This window comes from Pipra filicauda, unplaced genomic scaffold (genome assembly GCF_003945595.2).
Source record: "Pipra filicauda isolate LSUMZ 115617 unplaced genomic scaffold, ASM394559v2 scaffold127_size2900866_pilon, whole genome shotgun sequence".
Classification (NCBI taxonomy): domain Eukaryota; kingdom Metazoa; phylum Chordata; class Aves; order Passeriformes; family Pipridae; genus Pipra; species Pipra filicauda.
Genome location: NW_024103740.1, coordinates 2,724,942 through 2,734,893, shown reverse-complemented (window position 1 = coordinate 2,734,893; position 9,952 = coordinate 2,724,942). Strand labels below are relative to the sequence as shown.

The 9,952-nt window shown below is 40.6% G+C and overlaps 1 protein-coding gene across 5 annotated transcripts in view; it reads right to left on the bottom strand.

Moving 5' to 3' along the window:
* Nucleotides 1-9,952, bottom strand: part of EEF2K (eukaryotic elongation factor 2 kinase) — a 29,000-nt gene that overhangs the window by 3,630 nt on the left and 15,418 nt on the right. For 4 of the 5 annotated variants that reach the window (XM_027726196.2, XM_039390429.1, XM_027726195.2 and 1 more), the window contains 11 exons: nucleotides 9,134-9,283; nucleotides 7,515-7,647; nucleotides 6,702-6,829; nucleotides 5,930-6,131; nucleotides 5,614-5,681; nucleotides 4,784-4,861; nucleotides 3,942-4,004; nucleotides 2,554-2,688; nucleotides 1,451-1,639; nucleotides 928-1,052; nucleotides 36-214 (listed from right to left, as the gene is read on the bottom strand). In XM_027726196.2, the coding sequence (XP_027581997.1) occupies nucleotides 36-214; nucleotides 928-1,052; nucleotides 1,451-1,639; nucleotides 2,554-2,688; nucleotides 3,942-4,004; nucleotides 4,784-4,861; nucleotides 5,614-5,681; nucleotides 5,930-6,131; nucleotides 6,702-6,829; nucleotides 7,515-7,647; nucleotides 9,134-9,283 (1,450 nt within the window). The remainder of the gene's footprint in view (nucleotides 1-35; nucleotides 215-927; nucleotides 1,053-1,450; nucleotides 1,640-2,553; nucleotides 2,689-3,941; nucleotides 4,005-4,783; nucleotides 4,862-5,613; nucleotides 5,682-5,929; nucleotides 6,132-6,701; nucleotides 6,830-7,514; nucleotides 7,648-9,133; nucleotides 9,284-9,952) is intronic. The other variant, XM_027726200.2, reaches the window with a different exon arrangement.

Genomic DNA, 9,952 nt, shown 5'->3' with positions numbered 1-9,952 from the left:
GGATTACTGATTATAGAAACAAAACAAGGCCTCACCTGATCTCTGTGGATCCTTATCCAGGTGAAACCCTCCCGTCATTAACATCTCTGCTTCCCTGGCCAGGAGCAGATAGCGGGGCTCATCCTGAGTGCCATCATACTCCCCTCCCTCATCGTAGTCAGTCATGTTCAGCGCAGCGTTGTACCAGTGCAGGGCCTCCTTCCAGTCCTGGGCTCTGAAGTTAAACACAATTTTTGAAGATGGTTCCCTTAGGCAACAAATGTACTTTGCACTGGAGATTCAGAATCCAATTTTGCACTGACTTCTCACAGCTTTGATGCTCCCAAGAAAGCAAACGTTCTCATGGAGGCTCACTAACTGCACTGCAGCATCAGGTCACTACAGCAAAATGAGGCTGGGGTCACTTTATGCAGGAATTAGAGAGGAAAAAGTATCAGACTGAAATGTTTTGCTGAACTCCAGAATCTGAGCTTCATTACCAGTGGTTTTGGTGTGGCATTTATATTTGTGAAGGTAACTGATTTAGAAAAAAATCTGAATTTGCAGACAGTCTTGTTTCATAAATACTTTAAAATCAGTGATTTTCATATTGAGAATGCTCAGTGCACTTCAATTAAAAGCGTAATGTTGTTTGGCAAAGGTGAAATTTAAAGTTTCACTGTTGTGCAAAACAGAAAACTCATGTAAATAACAAGGACATGCTAAAATACAAAACTAGAAAAACCACTATTAAGTACCTGTTATATTTGGTACTTAAGGAAGTAAACATTTGTCCACTTAAAAACTCAACTAAAATGCTAAAAAAAAAATACCTCAAAAGGCTACCATATAGCCTTTTGGAAGGTCAAATTAAGAGGGGCTTACTGAGGTAACAGCATTTTAAAACTTCTTAAAATTTAAAATCATCCTTAATTAAAAGTAACATACCTGTCTGCAGCAAGATTTACACCTGTATCATATGCTCTTGCTATCAGAATCATGGAAGGCCGGTCTCCAGCTTCTGCTGCTCTCAGCAAGTAATTAAATCCTTTATTTCTGTTCTCCTTTGTGTCCTGGTAAAACAAACAAAACCTTTCAAATGCATGTTTCTAAGCAAAACTATCCCTTCCTCCTTCTAACACTAAATGCAGTTTCTCCATGTCAGTAATGGCTGGAAGTGTTTAGTGTGTCTGAGAAACAGAAACAGGCACAGCCACAAGAAACAAAGCAGCTGAACAGTGAAGATGACTTCAGAAACTTCCCAAAGGCAAGCAGTAATTTCCTGGCAAAACCAGAAAGAGGCAGTATTTTTTGCTGTTTTGTCCAAGTCCTTAATTACAAAGTCATCTATTTTCTCTGAGGGGCTACAGAACACCTAACTATGGTGACTGTTTTCTCTCTACTTCCTGTTCTTCTTATTTTTACAATGCACCATTAATCTGCATTTTGGCATTTTCTTTGATGTGTTTACCTCCACAGTGACCTCAGAAAGAATGTGATGTGGCAGCTGAAAGCACATGAGTCCTAACCCAACGATGGCTTCCAGCTCCCCACAGTCTGCAGCATGTTCCAGGTGAAACAGGGCCGACTCCTGATCCCACTCCTTGTCCTTCCCGCAGAAACGCCCGGCTTCGTGGTAGCGAACCATGGCCAAGTGAACCTGGAGCACCATTGCACAGGGAAGAGGCACAAGTATTTCATATGGATCTGATCCTTCCAAAGCCTTCTGTCCATTCTTTACCAGGTCTTAGGGGCATGCCCTGGCACATCTGCTGGGACCTTGGAGAGCTCTAGGAGGGAATCACAGTTAAGGGCACCCAGCCTGCAACTGCCTGGCACTGCAGCCAGCAAGGCAAACAGCAGTGACCGTGGGGCACAGACTTCAGTGCTCGGCAAGGGCCCTCCCAGGGGAGGAATTAACCTGAGGCACAGAAAATGAAGGCTATCAGGGGTAAAATCCTCACACCACTGAAGCCTTCATTATCAGTGGGGGGCAGGATTTCATTCCAAACATGCCATGGGATTTTGAGGGGCTTTTTGACTTCCCTCCCCAAGGGAAAAATTGGCTTCTTCACAAACCAAGAGTTCTGAGAATACCTAAGGCTCTCAGGATGTTCAGGAAGATCTACACCGTGTTTTAAGTGTGGGCTTAAGCCCATACATAAACCGAAACTTAATTCACATTTGCATTATCTTGAATACTCTGGAGTAAGAAGAGTTGGTCCATGCTATCACTTTTCAGGAGCCCAGCCTTGCCTATGTGCAAGGTATGTGGGTCAGGCACACCATAATTATCCCACTGTAACTTCCCTGTATGATTCCTCTGGAAAGGCAGACTAACCAACAGCAGGGTCCTTCCCAAAGGAGCCCAGCTGCTGCAAGTCCAAAAGCAGATGAAACTCATGGGTTCCTGAGCTAAGATGTCCTTCATACAGTATGGTTAGAGGACACAAAGCTATGGATGTGTTTATTTTCACTTGCACAAATAAACTCATGCAGGGCAACATCTCTATGTAAGTAATAAATATGTTTCTTTCCAGTTGGAAAAAAAGAGGAATACTAGACCCATCCTACCTTTCCAAGGACTGACTTCCCAATTTTCTTTTCAAGTTCTAGTGCATTGAGCCTCTGAATTTCTTGGGCAACACAGGATGGTCTGTGGACATGAACTCTGGAAGAGTTGTACAAATTCCATTTCTCCACACTGATCTGAAATATGAAATAAACTATTATTTATATGCAAAATTAAAATTTTCATATATATGGATTGCCATCCAGAAATCAAAGCCTTCATTAATATTGCTACTTCTTAGTAAATACTGTAATTTGAGACACGACTTTCAAAAGTCATGTTAGTAGCTGAATAAAGGGTTATTATTCATCACTAAAGAAACAGAGTAAAGCCCTCTTTTTCTAATCCAAACATCATCACTTTGCAATGAAGCAAAGAATCCTCTTTAAGTTCTGAATCAGAAAAAAAGTTACTTATACAAATAAGCAACTGAACAGTCACACTGCACATACTGTTATCCATGCACAAAAAAATTAAACCCACACATTTATGATCAGAATTTCAGTTCACAGCACTTTAAATGCTGCTTGCATTCCAGAGCTCTAGAAAAATGAGAAGTAACAATGCAGAAGATGACAGGCAGATACATGCATTGCTGTTTCTCAGGAGGTGCAACACAAATGAGAATAAATTTTTCAACACAACTGGTGGGTGGGAAACAGTAGCTGAAAACAATCCTATCAAAATGAAAGTCTTTGGAGGTACACAGGGGAGCACAACAGGGAAGGTTACTGGCAAAGAACCCCACTCTGTTAAAGCTGTTTCAATTTCCTAAAACAGCAATATATAATATTTACAAGGAAATTCTGAAAAGTGTATCTAAATAAATCATTGTTGTCAAAGCTGTTTTTTCTTTCCTTGCAGAGTAGTTATTTGTTTAAGTTTACAGCCACAGACCAATTACCACAGAAGTTATATTTTGTAAAAACGTACAAGAAGGCCTGGTCTTCCCTAGCTCAGTGAGATACACAGTGGACACAGCTACTGTCACCTATTTCAAACACTGCATGTTTTCAAGAAATCATACAACCACATATAGGATGCAATTCCAAAAATGAAGTACAGAAAGGAATTATAATCTAGTCAGACAGGAAAAAAATCCACAGAACTGTAATTATTATTTTTAAGTGAGAAACCCATGCATAATCACTAATTTATGTCAGGGATCAGTTACAGAGGTGACAGTTTCTTTAACAGTACTTCTTTAACTGGAAAGTAAAGACAAAACAAAAAAGGAAACAATACAGAGTGATAAATTGATATTAATAAACATATTCTGTAGCTGAAAAGGGAGGGAAAATAAATCTGATTTAGTGATGTGGTTAGATGAGTGGAACAAAGGACAAGCAGAGCAGCAGACTGAGTCTATGAACATTTCTGCTTTATTTACCCTTGCAGAGCTTCCCAAACTGTCTTCATCAGACTCCTGTCTCCGGATGTTGTTTGAATGGCCCTACGTTAATGTAAAGATTTACATCATTTAATTTGCAGCAACTGCTGTGTGCCAGTTATCCCTCTAGACTATTCCTATCCAGCAGAATTAATACTGACCGTGACCAAAATCGATTCCACTGGATCCTTTTCTTTCAGGGATATCCCAATGTGATAAGAAGCATAGCAAAATGGTAAAGAACATGGCACACACAGGCTTTAATCCTGTGAGCTGGAGATGCCATGACAAATACCTTCACAGGTGACAGAAGGACTGGTATCTTTTGAAGCAGTATTCTCTTTCCTGTCGTCTAATTAAATATCTTGTGAAGATCTTCAGGTCAAAAAGCATTTATTTAACAGTTTATATTTTAAAGGAGTAACCAGCTTACCCACAGGGATTCTAAAGTCGCACGTTATTAACTGATAACAACATTAAGTTCTGTGATATTCAAGCCATATAAAGTAGACAGGGTAAGAGGCTGAAAGCAGATCATGTTCATGGGTTCCACAGGACAAGAAGCTGGCTACATTTTCCAAATGCAATACAGAATAATAAAAACCCCACAACAATATGTAATCAAATACGATGTTTGAAATTAAGCTCCTCATTACAAATCATCTTTTTCCTGTAAAACTGTCATTCCCAAGGTGAATAAGTAATTTTGCAACACACGGAAATTTGTCTGTTCCTTTGTTTACAAAGCCTAGATCAAGAGGGATAAAAAATAAGATTCTTCTATGAAAACAGTTCAAGTATGAACAGGCCCAACTCTGCTAAACCCAGAGTCAGGTTCTCACCCTTTCTCTATGATCCAGATCTTCCATCTCACTTCTCTTTTCACTGGGGTATCCACTGTCTCCACCATTTTCAAAATCCTACAGAACACAAGAACAGAACAGCATTAGCACTATCCTTTGTAAGGATCTCAGCTTGACATTTCCCACAGAGCAAACCTTTTGCTGGTTCAGTGAAAAATACTGGATGGTTATACAGGATGAAAATGATGGTAATGTTGTGCTACCTCTGACAGACAGAACAAGACTTAACGATACAGAAGGTACTGTCTGTCTTCTCTCTTACATATATATAAAAAATAAATACATTAAAAAATAAATCAAAGACTCGCATATTTTATCAAGTCAAGAGTCCACTAGATACAGTTTTCAGTATTCAGTTAAAAAAACTAGTAACTGGTACTAAGGTCCAGCACTGGAAAAAGTCCATTGCGAACCTCTTGCATCTCCTCAGGTGAGGTTCTGCAACATCCCACAGGATTTGCAAAGGACTAATCCATAGGGTTTCTGCTTAGTTTTCATACCACAACACTTGGCACAAGTGCCCAAGACACAACATGCAGGCAGGGGAACAGACACACACTTTAATTACCTGTTAAAATACATCAGATGAAAATAAATTTCTGATGGAAAAAGAATAATGAATACTATTTTAAAATAAAATGTTCTTCCTTTACTAGAAACAGCAAATGCATGAAGGCAACATGAGCTGCAACAATGAAAGCAGGCAGAGCACCTTTATGTGCTTTTACTGCACAAAGCTTTTGAGAAGTCCTTTAAAGACACATTCATTAGGGAACTGCAACCTCATTTCCTGTTGAAAAGACACTCACCCTTTGGTTATCAAGCTGATCATAGTCTTTGTGAACCAAGTTATCTACTTCATTGAACACAGGCCAATCTAGGAAGAAAAATATTTGCTTACTGTAACGACAACATGCTTGAGGAGAAAGCTCTAGACATTATTTTACTGCTGTTTTTTCACAGAAGCATCCATGCATTAATTAGCTACAAAGAAGTCCTTTCAGTTTTAGGAACACTAGAAACAAGTATTCTGGATTAAATCAATATGCTGTCGGGTTTAAAATCGACTGAGTCCCTGTCCAACGTTCAGGAACCCCCCAGAGGTGACGTATGAGGCTCACTCACTAAGCATGTCCACCTTGTGGCTGTGAGGGGTTGCTGAGGAAGGGGAGCAGGGCAGGGAGTCAAAGGCCACGTCGCTCATGCTTTCATCCCCCGAGTTCTCGGACAGGCGGAAGAGCAGAGGGGGCCGACTGCCGGACACCGTCCTCACCCGGCTGCTGCCGCACTTCTCCTCGGTGCCACGGAGGATGGTCTGAGCAGATTCCTGGGCAAATCAACAACAAAGTCCCGTGAATAACCCTTCTGTGTATTCTAATTGTGCCACATAAGCCAACACGGATGTTTATCAGGAGTCCTCTATCGAAGAGGAGGTATAAATACACCAATGGATACAGAAGAATTTGTTTTGAGAAGTTCTATGTCCCAACAAAATATCAAGTCCTGCCACTTTTACAGTCAGAGAGAGTTCTGTTTAGGACTGAATTTCATTCAAAGCGTTTCATCAAGTCCCATTCCCACTAAAATCAGCTGAAACTGAGATTAGTTAAAGACAAGCAGGCTTGTGAGATACAAAACTTATCAATGATTTCAGCATTCAAAGACCTATGTGGTCCTAAATATACACCATGTTATAAGGTTTCCTTTCAATTACAGCTACAGCATTAATTCAGAGACAAGTATGAACAAGTCCGCTCTAAACTGCTGTATTTAAACTGCAACATTAGCAATTAGGTGCTTTTTATTTTCCATGTAAACAGCGTATTTCAGTTTTATTTACAGGGCTTTTGAAGTGAGGATAAACTAGCTGTACTGCTTAGTTACACTTTTCACTTACAAGCAATTTTTTATTATAATCCAAGGCATTTTTCTCTTTGGATGAAAGATCAAATGGTGCAAGTCCCATGCTCTTGCAGATCTTGTTGCAGAAATGAGAATGAAAGAACAAGGCCATACCTCGAACACCTACAGCATTAAAAAAAGTGAAGAAAGGGTTTACCTGAATTTTATATTACAGTTCACTTATTACAAGCCAGAAGTCTCAAAGCTTTTTCTAAAAAGTCAAGAGAAAGAAAGAGAAAAAAATGCTTTGAGCACATATAGCTCAACCCACCTCCATTTTATTTCAACACCTGTAAAAGCTTTCCACTCTCTCTGCACAGGAGTTAAAGGAAGTCTCAAAAATCTTCAAAAGCTATATATGCAGAAGACACAATAAAAAACTAAATTGGCTGTATCACTGAGAAACATGCCTAAATCTGATCCTGCTTACAAAGCTTGCTCTGTCCTATGAACAGCTTCATGTATAGACACTTGCAGATTTAAAAATATGCAGCGCTTACCTCTCCACATTCAGCTGTATCCATTCCTGCAATGTGGCAAGGAAATTAAAGGCCATGATTATCGCTCTCACACTGCAGGAAGCTACTTAATTTCATTACTTATTTCAGAGCAGGCCAGGAGACACGAGCCAAGATCAGCTCTCATTTTAAATGTGCCCTTGCGTGACAGCTGCCCTGTTCAGGGACTCCTCATAACAGAACTTCTTCAGAAACGTGCCAGCTGACCCAGCCCTGCAGTGCCTACTCAGCAGAGAGCTGGGAACAGAAACTAAGCATCCATAGCATGTCAAACAGATCGCTGATTTTACCTAGGTTGCCATCTCCAAAGTCTGTACCATTCTCTGTATGGATCTGAGGGTCCGTGTAAAGATCTCCAACTCCCTGGATATCAACAACAATGAGTTGGTGTCCTGAGCGCTCAAAGGTGAAGTGACTGAAGGCCTGGAAAGAACCATAGAAGATGTCTGAGAACACTCTTCCTTGACCTACTGAAAACAGCAACAGATATTCACCTTCATAAATGGGAAGTCTGATAACCCTGGCAGTGAAATGTAACTGGTATAAACATCATGATGAAAGCAGCAAGAGACTAAAAGCACATAGTGGTTTGTCTCTCCAACCTGCTCCATCTAGGAGGTGGGCTAAAAGAGGCAGGGAGAAAAACAGCAGCGGACACAGGTAAGGGAGAGGAGATTGCTTTGTTCCTCCTTCCTGTACTAGAAATTGTTTCCCACTACAGTCTTCACCTTCGGGACTGAGGAGCTGGCTGTTAGAGGGAACAACAGTGGTCTCTGAAGCCAGTGCAGAATAACTTCTGTATAAACATTCTGGCGGTGCCTGTGGATCTGCAAGCTCTGCATCTCTGGGACCGTGCTTCCTTCTGCCAATAAGCAAATATCAGCCACATTTCGAAAAAAAATGAGCATGCCACAAATTCTCCCTCCCTTCTGGGAGGTCCCTCTGAAGGGCTGCTCTGTCCCTACATTTTTGCCTCAGATAATGAAGTGTACACTTGTACTCTTCTTCAAAAAACACATTTCAAGAATCAGGTAAAAAAGCCCTTCTCTTCAGCATAAAGCTGAGATATTAGGAATCTTCTGGGAAGGCCTCCAAAGAAGTGCTGCCAGGCCTGGGGGAAGTAACTGGTGGTGATAGACAAACATTTTAACGGCAGCAAGTACCATGGAACATTTTGTTCCCAATCTGTGAAAGCACAGCACTGATTCAGACAGCCCAGAACATAAATTCTCTGCTTACATTAAGCATCATGACAAATACCTTAAAAAGAGTGGGGAAAAAAATACAATGAACAAAACTCTCAAGGCCCAGTAAAACATTCCTTTGCTACACTGACCACTTTGCATTTTTCAATAGTATTTTAAAGTTCTTTTACAAGATCCAAGAATCACTTAAAATCTGTACTTGTATTTCTACATGCAATCTCAGATTCAGCTCTTCAGAAGTTGTAGCTGAAAAAACCCACCTTTTTATGTGCAAATGGCCTAGATTTGTTATTTACATGAGTTGGATATCTGCCACCTCCTTTTGTACATTATGTGAGGCACCAAAAAACCTGTTCAGTACATAATACACGAGAGATCTCTCTCTCTGCCTTAATTTGAAAAAAGCTTGAAATATTTCAATGCCTGCAGTTATAATTAAAGTCAAAGGGCTTAAAGTTTCTAAAGACTATTAACCCTATCAACTCAACTAAAAACAACAGACACTGAAACGCAACAAAGCAGCACCCAGTGCTTGAAAGAGCAGGCCCCAAGGAAGGGGCCAACAAACTGCAAATAGAGAAATTAATTTGGCATTGTACTGGAGAGCCTACAGTTTCCTTTCTTGGCAGTAATGCAAGACCTCTGGATAGAGCCAAGAAATTCCCTGCAGCAGACTTTATGGAAAGCACTAAACAAAGCCTCACTTGCGGAGTGAGACGGATGTTGTCGTCCCGCACAAATCCAGAATTGGAGTTGTATTTGATGTATTTGCCCTCAATGTAATGTTCCAGATGAAAGAGAGGTTTTCCAGGTCTATTCTTCATTTCAATAATACAGGTCTGTACTATATCCACCTGGGGAAGAAAAGAAGATGAACAATGACTAACAGAATACTGTCTTCAGATCAAAGTGTGTGTGAATCCTCCAGCTGTGGAAAACCTTCCCAATACAAGAAGCTGAACAATTCCAAAGATCCATCTGTTTAACAAGGGAGTGGGGGAAGAGTCACATTCTTCTTGGGCTATTGGAGGAATTCCACAAATTAAAAGCAGACACTACAAAACAGTTCACTCCTGCAACAAATCCCTCTGAAAAATTCTTAGCGAGTGCTGGCTTTCTATTTTATTTTGTGGGTACCCTAAGAGTGCACTGCAAAGAGTCTGTACCAGAGAGGAAATCACAGAGTCACTACAGCATAACTTGAAGAAATGCCTTTTCAGAGAAGGACTGAGGGTATCTACCACTTGGGTATCTCTGTATCCTGCCCTACTTCCTCCCTCTGTTCCAGACACATTCCTAAAGGAGAAACTATCACAACTCTTTCACTTCTTTTCCTCCATGTGGCATTTAGAATTTCTAGATTTCCAGACTCCTCTCTGTGCGCTTCACTCTATACCTCACCTCACTGTTGTGAGACAGGTAGTTATTAACTAACCCTCACATGGGAGGCAGTGCACATACCCCACATACTCAAAAGCACTCATTTTGGCTATTAAAATTGTTAAGACTTCCAACAGGTTTCC